The 25,030-nt window shown below is 45.8% G+C and overlaps 1 protein-coding gene across 2 annotated transcripts in view; it reads left to right on the top strand.

Moving 5' to 3' along the window:
- Positions 1-5,060: 5,060 nt before the first annotated feature.
- LOC120398623 (transmembrane protein 68-like) overlaps positions 5,061-25,030 on the top strand; it is a 42,475-nt gene continuing 22,505 nt past the window's right edge. The window contains exons 1-2 of one of the 2 annotated variants that reach the window (XM_039526167.1): positions 5,061-5,376; positions 22,506-22,670. In XM_039526167.1, the coding sequence (XP_039382101.1) occupies positions 5,061-5,376; positions 22,506-22,670 (481 nt within the window). Of the gene's footprint in view, positions 5,377-21,317; positions 21,587-22,505; positions 22,671-25,030 lie in introns of those variants that run through there. The other variant, XM_039526168.1, reaches the window with a different exon arrangement.

The raw sequence follows: 25,030 nt of genomic DNA, 5'->3' as shown, positions 1-25,030 counted from the left end.
GTGCCAAGGGTTGTAATAGATTCTCCATGACTGCTATTTTTAAAATCAAGACTGTATGTTTTTCTAAAATATACACTTTAGGATTTACTTTGGGTTAGTTCTGTGGCCTTTGTTATACAGAGGTCAGACTACATGGTCACAATGGTCCCTTCTGGCCTTGGAATCTATGAAAAGATGAGCAAAGTAACCTAAAAGCTCAGAAACCAGAAGGCAAAAAGAAAGGAACTCACAATACCTTATGTTTTTTAAATCTCATGGACTTTAAGCCAATCATGATTTCAGCATTGCCAACCCCAAATGTTCAAAAATCATGAACCAGGCTCACCAAAAATCATGAGATTGACTTTAAAATTATGTAAAAATAATAGATTTGGTGTTTTTATTTGCCTTCTGCTTGTTGAGACTTTAGGGAATATTGGTGTCACATTCTGAAGCCGTCTTCACAGCCATGAGTACTAGAAATGTATTTTTCTAAGAATGAAGGCTGAAAGCATCACATTTCCACTTGACTCCAGGAGCTGAGGCTTTAACGAAAACAATAATTAGCAAGAGAATCATGACAAAATCATGAGAGTTGGTAACACTGATTTTTGGGGTGTCTGGTTCATTATTTTTGAATGATTAGGGATAGCAATACAGGGGGCCAAGTTTTTATTTAAACAGTTTATTAGCACATTTCAAGAAAATCTAAAGAAAAGCATTTGGGTTTGACACCAAAAGAATAAAATAAATATACAGTCACCCATGCTTTGCAGAATCATCCAGCCAAGGGAGCTTTTACCCAGTCACAGAGGAAGACTCTTGTGATAAAGATGCAAACAGATATCTTATTTCCACTTGTGATCAAATCAAAGCAAGAGCTGAAAAGCAGCTAAGCCCTCAATTTTTGGCTTTATCAGCTAAGGGTATGGCTACACTTGCAGCTGTACAGCACTGTGAGTTAAACCTGTCTTTGTACAGCTGAGTAGGGAAAGCACTGCAGTCTGTCCACGCTGACAGCTACCAGCGCACTGTCGTGGCCACATTTGCAGCATCTGCAGCGGCATTGGGAGCAGTACATTATGGACAGCTATCCCAGCATTCAAGTGGCTGCAATGTGCTTTTCAAAAGGGTGGGGTGGGGTGGGGTGGAATGTGACTGGGAGCATGGGGGAGAAAGAGAGTGGATTTTTGGAGCCGACACTGTGTCAGCAGCTGCCTTGCAAGTTCCGACCCCCTCCCTCACCCCTCTCTCACTCACTGAAAGCAAACAGCAGCTGTTTGTTTTTTCCTCACAGACCAGATAAGCAGCCAACCGCCCTCCAGGCTGCTTCTCTCCTCAAGCCCCCTCCCTCCCCCTCTCTTCAAGCAAACACTAGCTGTGGGCATTCCAAAGGGAGCCCCCCATGCCTCTGCTCATTCATAGCAAACAGGAGATGTGTTTGTGTTTTTGAAAACCAGCTCCGGGAGCCCAGAGTTCACAACAAAACAAAGAGAGTAATCTTCACTTAAAAGGATTATGGGAAGCTTCCGGAGGGCAGTCACAGTGTACTAAGATTATTCCCTGTTTACACTGGCGCCCCAGCGCAGCAGCAGCAGCAACAGCAGCGCTAAACTCTTTATTCCTCTTGGGGAGGTGGAGTACAAGCAGCGCTGTAGCCAGGGAGATACAGCGCTGTATGTGCCTTGCCAGAGTGGAAGGGGAGTGAGTTACAGCGCTATAAAGCCACCAACAGCGCTGTAACTCTCAACTGCAGCCAAGGGCTAAGTCGACAATGTTTCTTTTTTACAAAATGGAAAAGTGCATTTCTCCTATGCCGCTGAGGAATCCAGTTGGTCAAAGAAGCCACTCAGCATTGACAACTTGTTTTCCTTTGGTTTCCCAATGTTAATCATATTGCCAAGGTTCTAGTAGTTCTTAGCCTGTCTCTGGAAATAAATACTGTAGTATGTGACCATTTCCCTCCCTCTCCTTGCTTCAGCCAGAGCTGAGCCATAGAAACAAGATACCCCACGCTGCTATGGCTTATGACCTTCGGGGCCAGTTTTTATCATTGGGGATGGAAGGGAGCGGAATAGTGGTTGTCTACACTAGGACCCTTACAGTGACGCGGCTTTGCCGCTGCAACCACCCCGTTGTAAGGTGCGTGGCCGCTCTTCATCACTGGGCGCGAGCTCGCCCATCCACAAAATAAAACCACAACCAACCAGAGCGGTAGCTCCGTCGAGGCTCCCGCAGACTAAGCTGCTGTCCGCGCCCGCGCTCCTCATCGATAGAACTTTTGTCGTCCCGTTTTTTGTCCCCAATCCCGGCTCAAGGTCGCTTCCAAGGCCAGGAGGGCAGGGCCCAGGATGGGGCGGGCTCCGCTTGTGCCTCTACGACTGGGCGATTTTCCACAAGCACCCGAAACTGGCACCAGCCCTTCTGCCGGGTGCTGCCCTCCCGCCCTGCTACCCCGGCCGGGACCCAGCGGCGCTGGAGACAAAGCGGAGCGCGGAGCTCAGAGCCGGAGCCCGGTGAGCTGCAGGAATCCTTGAGCGCGGGGGACTCTCGGTCCCGGGGGGCGGCTGGGGACTCAGGCGCGGGCTCCACGCGGCGGCTGCTCCGCTGACGCGAGAGCGACAGGGCACAAGGTGGGGAGCGAGCGCAGCCAGCGGAGCAGCCGCAGGGTCCCGGTTCCCCGGGCTGCGGCGCAGCCTCTGCCCTGCGCGGGCGCCTCCTTGCGCCTTCTGCCTGCGCCTGGCGCGGCTCGCGCCAGTGCAGTAGTTACTTTAGTTTAGTTTGTGCATTTGACAGAAGGGGAGGGGGCTCTGCCAGGGGCAACAAACAAAAATGATGCCGAGAAGCAGGAGAAAGCTCGTGTTGGAAGAGAGGTTGGGATGATCGGGACCGTTTAGAGATGGAGAAAAAAGAGGCGATAATTTGCTAAGCTTCTCTCAACCCAATCTTCTCTCATAAGGCAACAATGGGACATTCAAGGAAATTAACAGGCTCACATTTAAAAGGGATAAAAGGATCTTTTACCTAATGCATAAGTAGCATGTGGAAACTGCCACAATATATCATCACAAGAGTTTAGTAGCACACACACACACACACAGTTAGACGTTTATATGAATTCAGGGAACATCTGCAGTAAGGTTAGGTAATATTTAAGAAAAATGGAAGTGATCAACTCTTATTCTTCAGGGATTAACTAACTTCTAATTGATGGGCATTGGATTAGCTCAGGGGTAGGCAACCTATGGCACGGGTGCCGAAGGTGGCACATGAGCTGATTTTCAATGGCACTCACACTGCTCAGGTCCGGGCCACCAGTCCAGGAGGCGCTGCATTTTAATTTAATTTTAAATGAAGCTTTTTAAACATGTTAAAAACCTTATTTACTTTACATACAACAATAGTTTAGTTATATATTATAGACTTATGGAAAGAAACCTAAAAACGTTAAAATGTATTACTGGCACGCAAAACCTGAAATTAGAGTGAATAAATGAAGACTCGGCACAGCCCTTCTGAAAGGTTGCCGACTCCTGGATTAGCTGAATGAAGAGTGTTCTGTAGAGTATAAAGAAGACAGACTAGGAGCAGGTTATTCCATAAATGCCCACTTCAGTGTTTCTTGCATCTTGTAATGGTCACTGATAGAGACAGAACACTGGCACAGATGAAACACTGGCCCATCTGGCAATTCCTACATTCACATGATTGCATTCTGTGTATAGACAGTTTCACCAGTTCCCTTTTGCAGCCAGTCAGGTTCTCTTGGTTGGGTTTTCCATGGAGCAAAGGGAAGAAAATATAGTTAAAGAGTAAAATGTGATTGAAAACCCACAAACACTGGCATATGGGGTCAGGGGCACATATAGGAGCTGAAACTATTTCTAACTGACTATTTTTAAAATTGATTTAACTTAAAGTTGACAGTGTCTGTATAAGGATATTTGTCAAATACCATGGCAGGTTTCCAATGTAAGAGTTGTGGGAGTTGCACTTTTACATCACTTTTTATTTGGCTTATTTATCTTTCAGTTATTAGCATTAGCATTTGTAGAAGCTTCTGACCTTGAATATAAGCTTTCCTGTAGTCTTAATTTTAGAAATATTTCCTATGGCGAGACTATTAAATATTACCAATCCAAAATTGCCAGGGGAGTCCTGCTTAGCCATGCACTGGAGCATGCACAGTGCAGATATTATATTACAGTAATTTAGCTGCTAAATTTGAAATCTCTACTGAGCTTGGATGAACTGTGATTTTTCAAAGGCTTATAACTTCACCAAATTTGGGTGGATTTTCATGGGGATAGCAAAAGGCACATTATTGACACAAAGGCCACACCCTGCCAAATTGTAAACCCTAGCTCAAAAGGTTTAATAATGGCTTCCATTGGGAGGGAGAGAAGCAAGTGGGGAGAGGACTATCTAGGAAGGAGCAGGTTCCTTATTTTGATACCTTGACCACCTTCCTCTCTGATTGCTAGTTTTCCTACTGCCTCTATGCAGTCCTCCTTCATACTCTTTGAATACACCTTCCGTGTCCATGTCTCCTCTGACCCATTAGTTGCTGCCTCGTCAACCTCATTTCCTCATCCTCCCCGCCTCATTTGATCTTCAGCCCTGGAACAGCTCATTTGCTCACCAAGATGATCACTCATTGAATCTTGTTCTGAATAAAAACTCTTGCATCTCAGGCTATTCTTTCAGTGCTCCCTCTCTCTAACCATCACCTAATGCCCATCAGTGCTGCTCCTTACCCCCTTGCACAGGCTTTCCATGACACTTGGTCCATCACTGGCCACTGCCAGGATTCCTCTGCTGTAGTCAGTCCCCTCTTCTGCTGATTTTCCTCTGTCACTACTGCAATGTGTTTAAAAATAATTATATCAAAGTCCTACTTCACATGAGAAAAACAGGATATTAAGAACATAATTTAAATACAACAAAAGCATGTCTGTAACTTCTCTGGTAGTAGTAGGAATAAATGAACAGCGTGTTCTCTCTTTCTAGGGGCAAGGTTAAGAAGCTGCTTTGATTACGAAGAGAGTTTGACTCAGTTTGCCTAATTTTTTTAACAGAAGATGTTAAGTAAAAGTGAATCCCATACTTCATGGCAGGAATCAATGATTAGCTCGACCTGGCTGACTTACATATTAGAAGAATGGACTGGTGTGGCGTACCACTGTTTATACTATATCAGCCTCATCTTGTGTGTGTTGCATCTAATATTGTTTGCACCTAATTTAATTTTTATAATTTTTACTTGCTTTTTAAATCTTCTCCTGCACATTTACAAGAGAAAGAATGGCCTAGATGAGGATTTCTCCAATAAGTCATGGGACAATGGAAGGTTCATGGTGGCATCCATACTTAGTATGTGTGGAAAACTGTGGCATGGTAAGATATTTTTCTCTCTGAACACTATTATATTGTGATATGCTATCATTTGATTATTAAAAACTGGTATCCTGAACTTTTTGTGGCTGAGCTATAGTTACACTCAGATGGAATTCACTGATAGATATGAGAATTTCTTGACATTTCCTGGGCATTTTAAGCCATCATAGATAATAGGAATGATGGAGGCTTTCAGCTAGACCACTGATTCTTATCCAGCCCAAGTTGGTAGTAACAAAAACTTTTATCAGCTGATGCTGTTTCTTACTCTCTGGCTGTGTCTACACTTGACTTCTATGTAAAATTGTTCTTATCATCATTGTGACTCTCCCTCTTGTAGCAGTGGTGGGAAATTTTTAAGAAAAAGCCTACTGTAGAAAATGAACATAAGTACTGGTGTGGGTTTATAAATATTAGAACCGTGAGACACGTGATAGATTGTAGGTTTTTGCTTAAATTAAAATTATAGGCATAGTGAATGAAGTTAATGCAGTAGATACAGAGCCTGAAAAACTCCTCTGATCCAGAAAGTTTCAAATTTCTATGACTTCTGCTATCTAGAGGCTGATATAAAAGATGAAACCCACAGAGACCAGGGTCAGCATCCCAGAAGAAACTTCTGCATCCTCCCCTTTCCCAACAGATTGGGGTTAGGAGGCCTGGCCTTCTCAGTAACACGATAAACAATTTCAAGGCCTGCAATAGGTGCACTGGAACCAAATTCTGCAGTAACAACCCCTAAATTCAGTGCCAATATTAATAATTTATTCACACTAGAAAATACCCTTTATTCTCCATGTTATCCCCTGCCATGGCACACACAAACAGACCCTGTCATTTATAGCTGAAAATACTCCTTGATGTTGAATTGAATAGTGATTATTTGAGGTTGGGATTTTGATTAAGCTCTCCAAGTGACCCAGCTTGATTCCCAGGATTTTGTCTCCTAAAATGTTGGCAAGGCAGTCTGAGGGTATGTCTACACTACAAGAGTAGTTCGATTCAACTTAATTCGAATTTGTGGACTCGACCTTACGAAGTCGAATTTGTGTATCCACACTAAGGACACTAATTCGACTTTGTGATTCCACACTAACGGGGCCAGCGTCGACTTTGGAAGCGGTGCACTGTGGGAAGCTATCCCACACTCCCCGCTGCCCATTGGAATTCTGGGATTTCCCCCCAATGCATGCTGGGGGGAAAACTGTGTCGAGGGTGGTCTTGGGTAACTGTCAGCATTCAACCGTCACTCCCGCCGGCGGGAAATCAGTTCGCGCACTTTTCCTGTTAGTGACAGCGCGGACGCCACAGCACTCCACTGCGATCATGGAGCCTGCTGTGATCATCGCTGCACTTATGGCCGTTGTCAACTCCTCGCACCTTATTGTCCACCTCTTCAACAGTCAGATGCTGAGAAATTGGGCGAGGAGGCTCCGGCAGTGCGGTGAGGACATGAAGTCTCAGAGTGGCACAGACCTCTCAGAAAGCACGGGACGCCGCGCCATGGAGATCATGGTGGCAATGGGTCATGTTCATGCTATGGGACGGCGATTCTGGGCCCGGGAAACAAGCACGGACTGGTGGGACCGCATAGTGCTGCAGGTCTGGGATGAATCACAGTGGCTGCGAAACTTCAGGATGCGTAAGGGCACTTTCCTTGGACTGTGTGACTTGCTGTCCCCTGCCCTGAAGCGCAAGGACACCCACATGCGAGCAGCCCTGAGTGTGCAGAAGCGAGTGGCCATAGCCCTCTGGAAACTTGCCACGCCAGACAGCTACCGGTCAGTAGCGAACCACTTTGGCGTGGGCAAATCTGCCGTGGGGGTTTCTGTGATGCAAGTAGCCAACGCAATCGTTGAGCTACTGCTCTCAAAGGTAGTGACCTTGGGAAACGTCCAGGTCATCATAGATGGCTTTGCCGCGATGGGATTCCCAAACTGCGGTGGGGCTATAGATGGGACTCACATCCCTATCCTGGGACCGGCCCACCAGGCCAGCCAGTATATTAACCGCAAGGGCTACTTTTCAATGGTGCTGCAAGCAGTGGTGGACCATAGGGGATGTTTTACTAACATCAACGTCGGGTGGCCGGGCAAGGTTCATGACGCGCGTGTTTTCAGGAACTCTGGTCTCTTTAGACGCCTGCAGGAAGGTAGTTTCTTCCCAGACCACAAAATAAGTGTTGGGGATGTGGAGATGCCTATAGTGATCCTCGGGGACCCAGCCTACCCGCTAATGCCCTGGCTCATGAAGCCCTATACAGGTGCCTTGGACAGTGACAAGGAGCTCTTCAACTACCGGCTGAGCAAGTGCAGAATGGTGGTGGAGTGTGCTTTCGGACGTCTCAAGGGGAGATGGCGAAGCTTACTGACTCGCTCGGATCTCAGCGAAAGCAATATCCCCATTGTTATTGCAGCTTGCTGTGTGCTCCACAATCTCTGTGAGAGCAAGGGGGAGACCTTTATGGCGGGATGGGAGGTTGAGGCAAATCGCCTGGCTGCTGATTACGCTCAGCCAGACACCCATGCAATTAGAAGAGCCCAGCGGGAAGCGCTGTGCATCCGGGAGGCTTTGAAAGCTAGGTTCCTCAGGGAGCGGGGTAACTGTGACTGTTCAGTTTCTTTACAGAGAAGCTGAACCTGCCCCTGCTTCAGTTACTGTTGACTTTCTTCTGCGGTGACATACCCCGTTCACCACGTTTCCCCCCTTCCAACACACGTTTAAAAATAAAGTTAATGGAATATTTTTAATTAGCAACGTTTTCTTTACTAATGAATTCGCGTTAAAGGGTTGAAACAGGGACGCAGACTGTGGTGGGTAGGGTGTGCAGTGATGTACAGACTGCTTCTACACTCGAGGAATGACAGTCTCCTGCCCCTAGAGCGGTCTGCACTGCCGGACTGGTTGTTTCAACGGAGACTGCCATCCCTCCTTTTCGGGACTCTGTGTGCGGGGGCTATGTGGCCTTGTGGCGGGGGAGGACTGGGGGCAGGACGTTTACAGGTGGGTGTGAAGGAAGGGGTGAGGGATGCAGGCTCTGGACTGGGGGTGGGGGCGTAGGAAGGGGTGAGGGGTGTGTGGGAGGGGGAGGAGGTGTAGGGGGATGAGGGCTCTGGCTGGGGCTGAGGGTTTGGGGCATTGGAGAGGCTCAGGGCTATGGTGAAAGGGCAGGGTAAGGGCAGCCTGCCTTGCCATTTTTGTATGGCAGGCGCTAGGACCCTGGGGCACCAGACAGCATTTCTGCGGGGAGCCGCTCTACTGTCAGGCAGGTACGGAGCGCAGCGGGGCAGGGGGGAGACCCGTGGAGGCCAGGGCCCGATCCAGGCAGGAGCGGGGGAGAGACCCAGCTCCAAATATAGCTGGAGCAGGGCACCTTCCGCCTATGCACAGAACATGAAAAACACCTCCCAGACTGACCAGGGTGCCTAGTGACTGCACTATGTGTGTGTGACCTGCTGTAGATCCTGCCCCCGTGTATGTATCCAGGTAATGGTGACCGTCCTATGCAATTACCAAACCCCTCCCCCCCCTTCACACAAAGTCTTCTGTAAAGAAACATGACGGAAACAGTAATGAACAGCAAACTATTTTTAATAATCAACTACACAGTGAGGGAACGAAACTGGGATTTGGGCTTGGGTGATCCAGGAAGGGAAGGACTTCTCAAAATTTAGCGAATGAGAGCTTTTTGGTAGTTGAGCACTCTGCTGGGGTGGAGTGACAGTTTTCATGGTCCCTAGCGCACCTCCTTCTTGTTATTTTGGGTGAGGGGGGTATGGGACTTTGTGGCGGGGGAGGGCGGTTGCAGATACACTGCAGGGGGGCTCTGTCCTCCTGCCTGCGGTCCTGCAGAACATCCACAAGGCGCCTGAGCATGTCTGTTTGCTCCCTCATTAGTCCAAGCAGCGTTTGAGTTGCCTGCTGGTCCTCCAGACGCCATCTGTCCTCCCGTTCGCTGTGTGAGCGCTGCTGCTGAGAGAGATTCTCCCTCCACTGGCTCTGCTGGGCCGCCTCAGCTCGGGAGCAGCCCATAAGTTCTGCGAACATCTCGTCCCGTGTCTTTTTCTTGTGCTGCCTAATCTGCGCCAGCCTCTTTGAGGGTCATGCTGGAGCAGGTCGGGATACAGGTGCAGCTGTGTGATGGGAAAAAGGGATTGACTTCCTTATAAAGATACATTTCTGCAAAGAGGAAACATAGTCTAGTCAGTCTCTGTGAACAAGACCATGCACAGCACTCACTCAGGGAAAGTTCGAATCTTCGGAATTTGCTTTCATTGCCTGGGGGATTGCACTGCAGACCAGACAAGCGGGGCAGGACAGCAGAATCCGTGGAGCAGCCAGGCATGGTAAGCCAAAAACTTTTGGCTGCTTAAAAGTCAATGTATACCACTGTCCTCTTGCTACAGGCAATCCTGAAAGCATAAACTCTGCCCCTGTTGCACCCCCTCGCGTCTGTTCCCTGTGAAAGATCCCTGTATAATGCCACTCTGCAGCCTCCACCACGTGGCTGTAAAGTGACGCTCATTGTTATGCAAAGGAACAGTGAAGCACTCCCAATACTAATAGTACACAAATTACTGTAATTAAATGCAGGAGTCTCCGAGCGAGATCACCCTGAGGAGGGTCACTGAGGCAGATAGAGAGCGCATGCTGAGTGAAAGCCAGCACAAACCAGGGGCCTATGCAGCCATGCTTGTGGAGGCAATGCTCCCGGAGTACCTGATGATAGCCTGGCGCGGAAAAGTGTGCTATCACGGAGCACCCAATAAGGCAGCTCTCCCCAGGAACCTCATGCGGAGGCTTTTCGATTACCTGCAGGAGAGCTTCTCGGAAATCTCCCAAGAGGATTTCTGTTCCATCCCCATATATATTGACCTTCTTTTCGCATAGTTAATATTCCTGTTCTGTTAGAAAAAATGTTTGCATGTTTAAAGGACTTACCGACTGATCCTTCCCCTGATTCAGGGTCCGGGGTAACGGCTGGGGAGGGTTGGTAGGGGATCTCAGTGAGGGTGATGAAGAGATTCTGGCTGTCAGGGAAATCAGCGTTGTAAGCGCTGTCGACTGCCTCGTCCTCCTCATCTTCCCCGTCCGCGAACATCTCCGAGGAACAGTCCGTCGACAGTATCCCATCCTCAGAGTCCATGCACACCGGTGGGGCAGTGGTGGCAGACCCATCGAGAATAGCATGCAGTGCCTCATAGAACCGGCATGTCTGGGGCTGGGCTCCGGAGCGTCCGTTTGCCGCTCTGATTTTTTGGTAGCCTTGTCTCAGCTCCTTGACTTTCATGCGGCACTGCGTTGTATCCCGGCTGTATCCTCTGAGTGCCATGGCTTTGGAGACCTTCTCGTAGGTCTTTGCATTCCGTTTGTTGGAGTGGAGCTCCGAAAGCACAGACTCATCGCCCCACACAGCAATGAGATCCAAGACTTCCTGGTCAGTCCATGCTGGGGCCCTCTTTCTAGTCTGAGATTGCATGGACACCTCTGCTGGAGAGCTCTGCATCGCTGCCAGTGCTGCTGAGCTCGCCACGACGTCCACACAGGAAATGAGATTCAAACTGGCCAGACAGGAAAAGGAATTCAAATTTCCAAGGGGCTTTTCTTGGTCAGAGCATCCAAGCTTGGACTGCTGTCAAGAGCGTCAACAGAGTGGTGCACTGTGGGATAGCTCCCGGAGCTACTAAGGTTGATTTGCATCCACACCTAGCCTAATTCGACATGGCCATGTCGAATTTAGCGCTACTCCCCTCGTCGGGGAGGAGTACAGAATTCGAACTAAAGAGCCCTCTATGTCGAATTAAATGGCTTCCTGGTGTGGACGGGTGCACGGTTAATTCGAATTAACGCTGCTAAATTCGAATTAAAGTCCTAGTGTGGACCAGGCCTGAGTAAGAATGTCTCTCTTCCACCCCCAGTGTGTATCAGGGAAAGTGGTGCACATAGCTGGCTTCATTGGGCCTTGGCTGTTGTGCCTGGGCAGCCCAGCCCACCATCCTACACTTCTGACTCCTTCCATTCCTTGGCACTCATGGGGAGAGAAGGAGGCAAAGTTCCTGGGGCCCTGATTGAGATGAGCAGAGCAGTTTACACCTCTTACAGGTATTGTTTCAGACTCTCTGTAGACTCAGCCCTGGTCTACACCGGGGGGTGTCGACCTAAGATACACTGACTTCAGCTACGTGAATAGCGTAGCTGAAGTTGACCTATTTAGGTGACGTCTACTTACCGTGGTGTGTGCTTGGCGCTGAGTCCACTGCTGCCACTCCCCGTTGACTCTGCTTCTGCCTTTCGCGGTGGTGGAGTACCGGAATTGACGGGAGAGTGCTTGGGGTTCAATTTCGTCACGTCTACACTAGATGCGATAAATCGATCCCCGATAGATCGATCACTACCCGCCAATCCAGGGGGTACTGTAGACATACCCTCAGAAAGACATTACTGCATTGATTTACTCACTTCACATTGTCAAGGTTATCTCTGCAAACATAAAGGCTAGAAACAATTAAAAAAGAGAGCGCTGGGATTCTGGAGCACAATTGTGTGCCAAGGAGTAAATTCTGCATCAGATTCTCCAATCATGGAATACACTTGACCCTGCTTGAGCGTGAAAGTAGGCAGCATATTTTGGATGTACATTTGTGATACAATATGGCAGCACAAAAGACCAATGCATCACATCTGAAACAGGAAGTTGTTAATAATACATCTCCTACATGGTTTAGTGAGACTATTTATCATGTTACTTGCTGCTCAAAGTGCACAAGTTTTGGTGTGGACCAGAGGGAGTGTTGAAGCTTCCAAGAATTTCCAGACATACGCTAGTTTTGAGAGGTAAAACTAAGACACACAGGCATCAACACTTCATTTAAATGAAGGGGTTCACTTCTTTTGGCATTGAATTCCCTCCCCCCTTCCCTGTCCATGAAAGTGTAATGCCTTTGTAGCAGAATCAGTGTATTTCAGCTTCTCAGAATATGTCTACACTACAGTTAAAAACTTGTAGCAGGCCTGTGTCAGCTGACTTGGGCTCGGGCTCAGTGGCTATTTAATTGCGGTGTAGCCATTTGGGTTTGGGCTGGAGCCTGGGCTCTGGGACCCTGCGAGGGGGAAACCAGTACTTAGGTTCTGTACAAATAGATGGGAAAGCCACTTATTCCTTTTTTCTAGTTTTAATTTGTGAGTAATCTGCTACTTTTATATAGTCTTTTTAGACTAAAATTACACTTTGGGATGAACTGAGATGCTTTTTTAAACAAGTACAAGGAAATAGTTAAGATCATAAATCCATAACTAAAATACACTGTGAAATAACATAGTTGAAAAATCATTTCTTATTTCATTTACTTGACAGGACCTCTGTAATTTTTTTTTATTTTTTATTTTTTTGGCAAACATAACAGTGCAAACATCTACAGCAGAAAAGGGAACTGAAAAATTTAAAGGACTCTTGTTGTGTCACTGTCAGCTCTTGCAGGAGAAATGCAGGACTCTGAACCTACTCTTGGCATGTTAAAACAAGAAAAACTTCCAGCTTGGATTGCATTCCTTTATAAGGAAACCTCCTGTTGCAAGAAACTGCCCCAGAATATCCCCACACTTGGCATATTTCTTTTATTAGGAGACCATCTTTTGTTAAACCAACCAGCTTTTGACAGGTCCATGACTCATCTCTATATCTTTAAACATGTACTTTTTGTAAATTTAAAGTGGTATGGGTATTTTGCTGGTAGTTTAAGTTCTTAAACAATATTTTTTCTTAATTTTCTTTTTAAAAGCCTTGGTTCTTGTTTTTAAAAGCAAATATCACTTCTTAAAGCAGGTAACCCTGATGTCTATTAGGAATAAAATCTAAAGAGATGGTTTTTGACAAACAGCCAGGTGTGAAAGTAAAGTGGTATGGGCCGGTACAGTGTACTGGTAAAAAGTGGCCGGGGTAGTACAGTTCTTCAGATACCTTAAGCACTGAGTGATCACTGAATGCAATACTTGACCACCCAGACTTCTTCTTTGATGGGAGCAGCAACTGATCCTTTCCACCAGTGCTGAGGGCTTTTGGTTCCTTTCCTCCTCCATCAATAGGGTGACCAGATCACCCAGGTCAAATATCGGGACGCGGGGGGGGCGGGGCGGGGGCAGAGGGGGAAAAAATGGCGGCAGAGCAAAAAAAAAATCCCCCACCCCCGATTTCTCCTCCCTCCGCAAGCGCTAGAGGGAGGCCCGGGAGACTCAGGGGAGCACGGGGCCGGGGTGAGTGTGAGTCCAGCCTGGCCCCGAGCAGGCAGGACTCAGGCGCGGTATCTGGAGGGAGAGTACGGGGTGGCCTGCGGGGCCAGGCAGCGGCTGTTCTCCCCACCTGGGCAGCAGGACTCGGGAGAAGCTGCTGCTGCAGCTCCCACTGCCACGGGGGGAGGAAGCGGCCGCTGGCCAACCTCGGCGGCTGCGGCTCTGGCGCCCACGAACCCCCCGAGCCCGGGCCTGCTGCGGGGACCCAGCACGCACCCAGCCCCTGGCTACTCGCATCTGGGCTGGCTGCCCAGCTGGTGCAATCCTGCGGGCGGCCTCGGAGTGGGGGCAGCAGGCCCCAGTCCCCCACATCCCGCTCGGGTTCTGCAGGGGAACGAACGGGACTGGGCTGCCGCTGCCTCCGCCACGGGATTGCACCAGCCGGGCAGCCAGCCCAGACACGACTGGCCAGGGGCTGAGCGCAGTGTGCGCGCTGCCCCACAGCAGGCCCGGGCTCGGGGGGTTCGGGCCCGGGCACCAAAGCCGCAGCCGCCGAGCGCCACGTGCTTGGCCACTTCCTCCCCCCACAGCAGTGGGAGCTGCAGCAGCGGCTGCTCCCGAGTCCCCTGCCCAGGTGGGGAGAACAGCCACCGCCTGGCCCTGCAGGCCGCCCCCCTACTCTCCCTTCAGGTACCGAGTCCTGTCTGCTCGGGGCCAGGCCAGACTCACACTCACCCCGGCCCCGCACTCCCCTGCGTCTCCTGGGCATGGCATGCTTGGCAAGAGGCGGGGATTTGGGGAAGGATCCAATGGGGGAAGGAGGGGGCGGAGTCGGGGCAGGGGAGGGCGCGAGCCCTTCGGGCTCCGGAGCCTTTGCTTGTTTGTCCAGTGTCCCGACCTAACATTGGTCGGGACGCGGGACAAACAAGCAAATATTGGGACAGTCCCGATAAAATCGGGACGTCTGGTCACCCTATCCATCAACCACTATCTTTTCATCCTTTCCCGCTTTCACCCAAAAGAAAAGAGATCCCCCTGCTTGCATTGAAGTTCAATGACTTAGCCATTAAAGAAGATAGTCCCATTTGGCTGAATGAGTGTGTTCTATCCACTCCACCTTGAACATGTCAAAACTCTCTTCTCCACACCTACTTCCCAAATAGCTTCATTTTGAAGGGGGTCTAAGAATGTTTTCTCCTATTACAGCATCATTGGAGAAGACGTGGATTAAATAAATCGAAGATCCTTTAACTGAGCTTTACTATAGTGATACCAAGCCCAATAGGACTCGAAGCTTACACATTTTCTGCAGTTTCAAAGACCAGCTTTTCCTTCCTACACCTCAGCTGATGCAGTAGGAAGTCTATTGGAGTTTCTGATTCGTGGCTGAAAAATTGGAAGTGTGCTCACAAATAAGAGTTTGGATCCTCCTCTCTTCATCTGAGAGCTACCATTGCACATATAGCCATGGTCTGCACTGCCCTCAATGTCATTCCTCAGCCTCAGCCCCAGAAGAAGTCATCAGCTAGGAACCCCCAGTTAGGGTGACCGGATGTCCTGATTTTATAGGGACAGTACTGATATTTGGGGCTTTTTTTATATGGGATCCTATTACCCCTCATACTCTGTCCTGATTTTTCACACTTGTTATCTGGTCACCCTACCCCCAGTGCAGAAAAACATCAGAAGCCAAGCAAAGACAACTCCCAGCTTTGTTATACAGCTTGGCCTGTGTTGTACCCAGATTCTTGGCTAACTCCTATGCAAAATTCTGGAATCTTAAAAACACAGGGCAGGCAGCACCAGATAAAGATCCTACTAGCAGAAACAACCTCATTCAAGCACCCTTTGATGACACTTTATTGTTTGGAGCATCTTTAGGCAGAGCTTTAAATGACTTGGACAGAACTTTTAATGACTTCTTTGGATCTCAGCAAAACATTCTCTCCATTTCCATCATCAGAGAGTTAAGAGGGAAGTTCAGGCCCTTACCAAAACAAAGAAAATTAATTTACATAAAGACTTTGCTGATTTTTAATTTTGAGATGTGAGTTTTTATTTTAGGATTATTTTTATTTTTCGACTCTTTTTCCCCTTGTTCTGCATCTCTGAATTCACAGTGAATTTAGTTTTTGATTTCTTTCTTTCCTTCACGGGAATGTTTGTGCAATTCTTGCTACTGATTCTTGCATAGGCCAAACACAAAATTTAACTTGAATATATTTTTATTTAATATACTTGTGTGATTCAATGCTTCCTGCTGCTCCTTCATGCCAATTATATAGGATATTGAGCCCACTTCCAACCTTTCCTGCCCTGATCCCCACTCCATTAGTGCTATCACTTAAGCACTGACCCATGTCAGACAAGCATAGAGAATTCTGCACAAAGAAATAAACAGTCTGAGCTATGCTGTTCATGCATACAAATAGTTACAACCAATTTAGAAATCATTCAGGAAAAAGATTTAGGTGTAATTGTGGACAACTCAATGGAAATATCTGTGCAGTGTACACAGATTGGATGGCATGCTCTAATTTTGAATATTACATTACATTATGGTTGCCTCTTCTTCTCAAAAATGATATAGGAGAAATAGAAAAGGTACCAAGAAGGCTATTGCAGATGATTAGATGCATAGAAAACTTCAGCATGATGAAAGATTACTCAGATTATATAGTTTTTTGAGTGGCTCTGTATATTCCCACGTATGGGTACTGCTCTGCCTAGTGGTGTCTAAGTAGAACCCTCTCCTGGCAGTGTACCTTAGAGTACACTCACGTGCCCCCTCCCCCGTCAACATCTCCAGCTGTTTTGAGAGTGAGGATATAAGGGGTGGGGTGACCTGAGCTCTTCACCACCTCAGTTCCTTCGAACCGCATGCCTGGATGGTAGTGAACCGCTCCAGTCTCTTTGGATCTGGAGTCCTTTCTGCTTGAAGTGTTCTTTCTTGTAGCTAGTTAGTGTTAGTATAGGTATAGTCAGTGCGTAGCTTGGTTCCAGGTTATGGCAGAGCTGAGGAAGAAGGTGGGATTCAAGAGGTGCACTTTATGCCCCACTGTCTTCCCCATGTCTGAAGACCACATGTGGTACCTCAAGTGCATGGGAAAGGGCTGCTCTCCTTCTAGGTGTTCTATTTGCCAGACTCTTAGACTCAGAGTCTGCAAGGACGGAGAGACTCAATTACAGCTCCTTCTTCTCATCCCTCTGGATATGGACAGTTGTTGGATCCAAGGTCCAAGAGGCCAGTCTTGACTTCTGTGGCTTCCAGTAAGTCAAAACAGTTGAAGTGCTCCAGGAACTGGAGCCCCATGAGGTCCAGCTTTGGTTCCCTCTGCTCCTCCAGTCAAGCCCTCGAAGCTACCTATGTCAGAACTGAGGGCCACGTGGTTGGCTTCAGCTGTCTTGCATCCAGAGAAAAAGTCGAGAGATGAGATGGCCACTCTCAGCTGTGCTGTATCCCATGCATCAGACTTCTTGGATCCATTCAATTCCAACAGAGCCTCCACGGCTTCGAAATCCTGGTTGGTTCCAGTCTCTTCTTCAGAAACTAGCAGGATGGATTTGAGTCTTATATTGGATGTGATTCTGTCCATGTCTTTGTCTCTGGCTGTTACAGTTACAAGCAAAAGAGGCCTAAGGACAAATCAACCACTGTTAGCAGTGCCAGATCCCATGTCTCAGATTTATCAGCTCCAGCCAATATGACAGAACTGCTACGATTCTAAAGTCTAGATCTTTACCTTCAGCTCTGGCAGTTAGGGAGATAGATTGTATCCTGCGTTGGATCTGGTGCCATCTAAGTCTTATGCTCTGGCCACAATTCCAGCTCCATCTTTGGTTCCAAAGGATACACTGATAGTGATAGCTGAAGTTCACTGTTTAGTTTCTGATTGTTCCTTGGATCCAACTGTGAAACAAAAGGTCTCCAGAAAGAGGCAAAAAAAGAGATTTTGAGATCTGCTACTTTTTCATTTGAAAGAAAGAAAAGAACAGAGGACATTGTTACTCTTTCCCCAGAATGTGACTAAGGACTCAGAGCTTCCTTTGATTCCTCGGACTCTGCTGCTAGAACACTGACTCCTGCTATGAGGAGATGTGCTTGGGTTTGCTGCTCTTCTCTAGCTCTGGATACCAGACTTAAACTAGAGAATCTGTCCTTCAAAGGGGATGATCTTCTCAGAGAAAAGGCAGATGAGTTGCTGGAATAGCTAAAGGAGACAAGATCGACAGCCCATTTTCTGGGCTTGATTTCTTCTGATAAGAGGAGACCTTCTACTTCTTCTTTTCGTTATCAGAGGCAATTCTGTCTCAAGTTGTCTTCATCTTATTTTTTGCCTAATCTAAGATGTCAGCAGTACCACTAATTGTCATGCTTCCAGAGCTAACATAAGAAGAGGTCATTTACATCAAGACCTAAATCTAAGTAACTTGCTGCCTCCATCTTTGTCTCGAAACACTGGACCTCAGATTTGAATGCATGATCATTGGAATTATTTTTAGGCAGTGTATTACAACACTAATTTAACCATAAATTACTTTATTAAATTCAGAGGCCAAATGGTATTGATACAATTGCTCTAAGCATGCCTAAAAAGCCTAAATAATAAGCAATTTACTACATCCAAACAGTAACATAACATTTATAAGCACTTAATCAAGATACTTACAAATGGGCAAAACTCAGGGGTGCGTAGATCCATATTGGTTGGCTTCAACATGGTCAGGCAGGTATTGGCAATGAACCCTTTAAGAGTTTACTTTTTTATATCCTTTCACAAACAAGGGATGTCATTGCCAATTACTGACTTCAGCTAAAATCCAGTTTGAGACTGTTCACCCTTATTTCCAGTTTTAATCCAGATAAGATTTACAATTTCCTTTCTCCCTTTCTGTTTCTTCCCTATCTCATCCCCTCCTTCTTGCTGACCAACAGTTTTTCTGCTGTACCTGGTTCACATAGGCCCTAATTTTTTAGATAACACTGGTGTGTTGGGTGGGAAGGTCCATGCTGGCACCTTCTAAAACAGATTCTCTTTGTGTTATTTAAAACTATCTGCAATCACCTCTCTTGATCAGAAGCCTTCTTTTTAGAAACTTCCCTTTATTTCATTAGTTATTCTTTGAACCCTACTTCATTCTGTCTGGCCTTATAACTAATTATTTTCAAGGTCTTTCTTTTACATGCAAATTAGGGCCTTGCTTTACAATACATTCCTTTAACCAAACTTAAGCTGACTTTAATTTTATATTTATTCTACAATGATTGAGTGTCAAGATCCAACCAGTCAGGGCCATTTCCTCCCTCAGTTTGGAGAAAGGCTAGCCCATTTTGTAGACACTTGAAGGCAAATTACATAAAACAGATTGCTTATGGACATTATAGAAAAGGGCTGTGCCATTCAGTTTGACAGACTACACACTTCCAATTTCCCCCCATCCTTCCCTTTTCAGGCAACCTTCTCATGAGGCTATGTTACTTTCAGAAGTAGATAAATTGTTTTTAATGGGGGCAGTCAAGGAGGTGACCAATACACAAGTCAGGGGTGTTATTCCCAGTACTTTCTGGTTGTCTGGGCCGGGGCCTGGGCACAGAGCTGGCACTAAGCATAAGCAGACAAAGCAATTTCTTAGGGCCTCAACCAGCTCAAGGGGGCCCCCTATTCATTCTTTTTTATTAGAACTTAGCTGTTTTAGTATTACAGAGAGGTGCCAAAAATATTCCTGCTTAGGGCCCCCAATGGACTAGCACCAGCAATGCATGGGTGACCTGGCCTCAGGGTTAGCATTGCGTGCAGGCCAAGGGTCCAGGGACCAGGCAGAAATTACCAGGAATCAGGCAAGGTTGGAATGCCAAGAGATCAGAATTGAGAGACAAACTGGAGGACAGGGATCAAGAGACAATTACCAAGGCTCAGGCTGAATCAAGATGCCAGGAAGTCAGGATCAGGTGAGAAACCAGAAAGCAGGAGACAGGTGGCAGTTACTAAGAGTCAGGCCAGATCAGGAGGTCAGGATCAGAAGGCAGGAAGAGATAAATACCAGAGCAGCAGCAGTCCACGGCAGGGTGAAGCGCAATTGTACTTCCTGTTTTCTTCTCTCTCTTAAATAGGGGCTGTGACCCAATCAGGAGCCTTAACCTAACCAGAGCCTAGGGATGTGGTTTATGCCCCAGTTGGGCTTCATGGACCCCAGTCCCAGCTGCTGTCTGTGAGCTTCTAGGTGGAGGACTGGAGTGAGATAACTCCCAGGACTCCTGGCTTCAATACCCATGGGGCCTGACACTGGTGAGGAAAAAGGATGGGGGGTTCCATCCAATTTTTTATTTAAGGAACCTCAACAAATACATTCAGAAGTTTCAGTTCTGCATGTTAACTTTGGCTTCCATAACTCCTTCACTTTTGGTCATGGATTGGTTCACAACTCTTGGTTTAAAAAAACCATAATTTCATATATTGATTCACCACATTCATTGAAAATACCTTCATTTCATATCCATCAGAGAATTAATTTGCTGATATCTTTCCAAAATGCACATTCTAATAAAGAGGAATCTGTTTTACATACTTTGGATGTGAGAAGGGCCCTTGCTGAATCTGGTATATTATTTGTGTCTCATGCTAAGAATCATGTGGGTTTTATGGTTTCTTCTCAGACTATTTCTAGATGGATTGAACAATGTATTATTGAATGTTACATATTAGCAGAAATTCCTGTACCTACTTCAGTACAATCACATTCTACTAGAGCTGTAACAACTTCTTTTGCTTGCCATAAGCAGGTTCTCCTTGTTGAAATTTGAAGAGCTGCAACCTGGAATTCTGTACACACTTTCACCAGGCAATGTGCTCTGGATCTGTTCGCTATGGCTGATGCTACATTCAGGAGGGTGGTGATTCAGTCACTGTTCAATGGGGACTCTGTTCCCACCTCTGGACTATTATCAGCACTGCTTATAAATCAAAACCATAAATGGGAATATAGTAGAGATAGAATAGGTCCAAAAAAGGACACTGCAGATGACGAGAGCCATGGAAAAGCTTGATGAAAAATTTGATGAAAGATTAAAATGATTAAGAGTATGTAGTTTAGAGAGAAACTATTGAACAGTATAGAGAAAATAAATGTTTTTACTCATGATTTCACTTTCAGGTTCTAGATATTTTTCCCCCACTTTAGATTTGCCTTGAGTAGGATATTTTTTTAATCTCATCCATGTGTCTCTCCTCTAGGTCTGAAGTGTTTTTAGTTTTCCGAGCTGTAGCATACACAACTCTAGAAAACTATGAGAAAGCTTATTCATTTGAAGTGGTGCTCAATATTCTGTAGATTCGTTGGTTGCTAATAACTATTCAAGTGTAACATAAACAAAAAAACCCATCAAGTTAGAGAATAGCCTGGATCATTAGTTGAATACTGTGATGGACTGTACTCCTGTACTCACACTATTGTAATAATATTTGTACAAAGTATGCCTTGTGAGGTATCATTTGAAAACCCATAATTTGCTGGTCATTATTGTCCTGGTAAAATATGTGTGGTGATATTGTATGTGAAGTTATAACATTCTACTGTATGATGTCACTGAAACATGTTCCAAGTCTGGGGAGTGGTCAGACCAGTTTCTCAGAGACAAAGGGCAAACTGACACATCAGCCAAGTATAAACAAGGTCAATAGGCCATTACCTGCTAAGTGGCTATTCATTGGCAGGAAAAAGGTTATTGGCAGAAAATGTACATTTTATCAAAGGTTCCTGTGTACATAGTTTTCCCAGCATCATGCTCCCAGGTAGAAATGCTTCTCAAATGGAGGACAGGACTATAAAAAAGAAGGAGGAAGACACCCCACAGGACCCCACCCAACCTCCTCTCTCACTCGCTGTCCATCAATTCACTGCACTAGAAGGAAAAAAGGAAACAGCCATTACACAGAAAGGGTCCTGACCTAAGGAGTTTGGTCAGTAAGACTGTTGAGAACATGTGGTAAGAATAACTTTGCTTTGAATTTAACATAGTTTGTTAAATTAGGCACTAGTTGCATTTTATTTTTCTTCTAACCATTTCTGACTTTTATGCCTTATTCCTTGTATTCACTTAAACTCTGTTTCTTTGTAGTTAATAAGCTTGTTTTATTGTTTTATCGAAACTAGTGTGTTTGAATTGAAGTGTTTGAGAAACTCCACTTGAGATAACAAGATTTGTGCATATCATTCCTGTTAATAGAATGATGGACTTTGTATAAACCTGTATTGTCCAGAGAGAGGCTGGACAGCAGAAGACGTACATTTGTGGGGAAAATCTGGGACTGGGAGTATGCTGGTGTCACCCTACAGTTTAATTCAGGCTGGTAAAAGCCTAGCTGTGGCTGGCAGGCTGCAAGTGCACACAGACATAGCTGGGAGCGACTTCCATGCTGGAGGCTGTTTGTGAGCAGTCCTGATGGGAAGCTACAGCCGCAAAGCAGTGTAAAGGGCACACCAGGCAGGCGTTAAACAGCTACTTGCCAGTCTAGATTGTACTGTGGGAAGGCGACAAATGCCATTTAGAGGTAAGAATTTTCCCCCTGATTTCTGACTCCTCTTAAATCATGGTCACAATTACAAAAATAAGAACAATGACTCAAGACTGCACCAATACTTTAGGCCTCTGTGGGCTGACATATGGTTCAGCAATGCAGGAAATCAAGAATAAGGCTGCCATTTTCTCACTGCATTTTGATTATCAAGTGAAATGTTTGACTATCAGAACCAAGAGTTAATTGTTACGCTAAAACTTACTCCTGGTGCAGCTTCCCCACATATCGTCAAGAGTTTCCACAACTCTAGTAAGGAGTTTATGTTATATCACAGGTTGACTGGTATAAAGCTAGTATTGAAACTATTGTACTTTGTACTCTTGACAGGTTATGAGCTTCATGGTATGGAAAAAATTCCGGAAGGACCGGGGCTTATAGTTTATTACCATGGAGCCCTTCCTATAGACTACAGCTACTTTATCTGTAATCTTTATATACAGACGGGAAGACTCTGTTACTCAGTAGTTGATCACGTCTTTTCTAAGTTACCAGGTAAAGTATTTTTATTGTAAATAAGAGAGTTAGTAATATTTTGAATTCCGAGATATTAATTCATACCATTTTAGAGACACATAGATTATTACAAATATTAAGACTTAAACAAAATGCTTTCCAGGTATACACTACAGAAAATATGATAATTTGAAGCATTTGAGAACCTCTGTGGTCTTTTGAATTTCCTTATAGCTAAAGGTTTCTAGATTTCAAAAAACTTTGTGTGTAGCTTTAACATAAAAATGAACTGTTCTTTCTGTTCTCGTTTTACTGGCATGATTGACTGTTGTAAATTGGAAGACTGCAACATTTAATGAGTATTATTGGCTCTTTTTGAGCAAGTCCTAAAATATAAACTATTCTAATGAACTTATTTTCTCAGGGTGAGAATAGAAATCCTTAAATAGAAATCCTATGAAGCATCCAACTCTCATTAAGGTTGTCATTAGGAACCAGTAACTTGCATTGCACAAGAAAATTTGGACTCGGAACGCAAATCTATCCTTGATGCAATTCCATTGAAGTTAATGAAGTTGTACCAAGGGTGAATTTTGTCTACAGTCTTTGTATGTAGTCTTCCAGCACGTTTTCTTTAATAATTTTGTTTTCCTGGCTTCTTCCAACTGATATTCTGAAAATCAAGATTGGTTACCTTTAACTGAGGTTCTTCAAGATGGGCTCTGCATATTCACATGAGATGTGTGATAAATAGGGTAATCTCCTGAAATATCCTGGATCAACTTTACTGCATCAAGTTTTAAAATCTTTGGAACCTATTGTATTAAATGAATTGTTTATGTATCCTTGCGGGGCAGGGATTGCATGTATTTCCATGGGAAGGGTAAATATTGCTCCCCCAGAATTAAGAACAATATGGGGTGATTAGTCAAAATCTCACAGGTTGCAAAACCTCTAGAGAAGCACCAGCCACTAGCAAGGTTTGCCTAAACTAGTTCAAACTGGATTTTTCAGGGACCAAGAGACATAGGAAGGGTTTTTGGTTAAATGGTCTGGTGGTAAACTGACTCAGGGCCTTCTTTCTGACCCAGCAGTCGGACAGGCTCTGTGCTCCACAGAAGGTCCCAATCCTTAGGGAAGGGTTGGAAGGACTTTGGCCTACTTAGGCCCCAAAAGACTGGGTTCCTGCTCTGAGCAAAGGGTGTTATGAACTTGAAACCATAGGAAAACCCCTGTGTGGGGTTTGAAGGACTTCTCCTGCCAGAGCCCTTATTGGATTTGGAGTGATCTCTAGTAAGCGTATTAGCACGCATGCAGGTCTTTTTCTGTTTTTAATATGTTTTCTCTGTATTGCTTTTGTGTTCAGACTAAAACAAGTTTGTTTAAAAAGAGATGTTTGGTAGATTAATAGTGGTAATTACACTGTTAACCATCTGTGAAGAGAAGGCAAAACAAGCCTGCTTAGGCAGCCTTGGTTTTGTTGGGGATAGTCACAGTAAAGACAAGGAATGGGTCAGCCTGGAAATACCCTGGTCAGAAAGGAGAGAGATGCATGTCTCCTCCCAATGGCTCAATCCAAAGGCAATGGCTGGGGAGCCAGAAGCTCAAGAGTGGGTGCCCTTGCTGGACCACTGAGGGGAAATACAGGTGCCCTGAACTGTGACATATATGATGGCTGTGTGTGTGTGATATCCGTATGAGTGAGAATTGCATAAGTTTCCACAGCAGTGAAACTAAGTACCCTAGAAAGGAGAAGTACAGAGAAAAGTCCCAATCTTTTTGGGAAAGCCTTTGTGAAAAGAGAAGGGGAAGCTGAATTATGAACAGCTGAGGAGACATTAGCTGGTTGAGCTGTGCATAGAAAGGCAGCTCAGTATCGAGGACCTGATGAAAACACAGCTGTTAGGTTTGCTGTATTCTAATGAACAGAAGAGGAATAATGGTCCCGGTCTGCAGGGAACTTCCAGCCCACTGGCAGAGGGTACAGCCGGCAGGGTAAATCTTGGAGCCAGCTCCTTGGAGGGAAGCAGGTAAGTGGCTGGCAGAGGCACTACCTCTTTTCTACCCAGTCTGAGTGCATCACTGCAACTGGGATCAGAGTTGGATCTACAAGTAGATCAGGAGAATCTGCAGCTGGAAAGGGACAAACTGCATCTGGAAATGCAGCAGCTAGCAGACGGGGAGCAAGAGAGAGAAGACTAGGAAAAACAGTGTAAGTACAAGAGAAAAGAAAAGGAGAAGTAGTAAGAGCATGAGGAGAGAAAGAAAGACAAACAGCTTCAAAATCCTTATCCAATAGGCAGAACTAGTCCTCAGGTACTTGTCCTGGTGGGTGGTATAGGCCCCAAATTACTTCCTCATTTTAGGGAGGGGGATGACATAGATGTGTTTCTAAATGC

Source organism: Mauremys reevesii, linkage group 2 (assembly GCF_016161935.1).
Source record: "Mauremys reevesii isolate NIE-2019 linkage group 2, ASM1616193v1, whole genome shotgun sequence".
In the NCBI taxonomy this organism is placed as follows: domain Eukaryota; kingdom Metazoa; phylum Chordata; order Testudines; family Geoemydidae; genus Mauremys; species Mauremys reevesii.
This window is presented reverse-complemented; position numbering and strand designations above follow the sequence as displayed.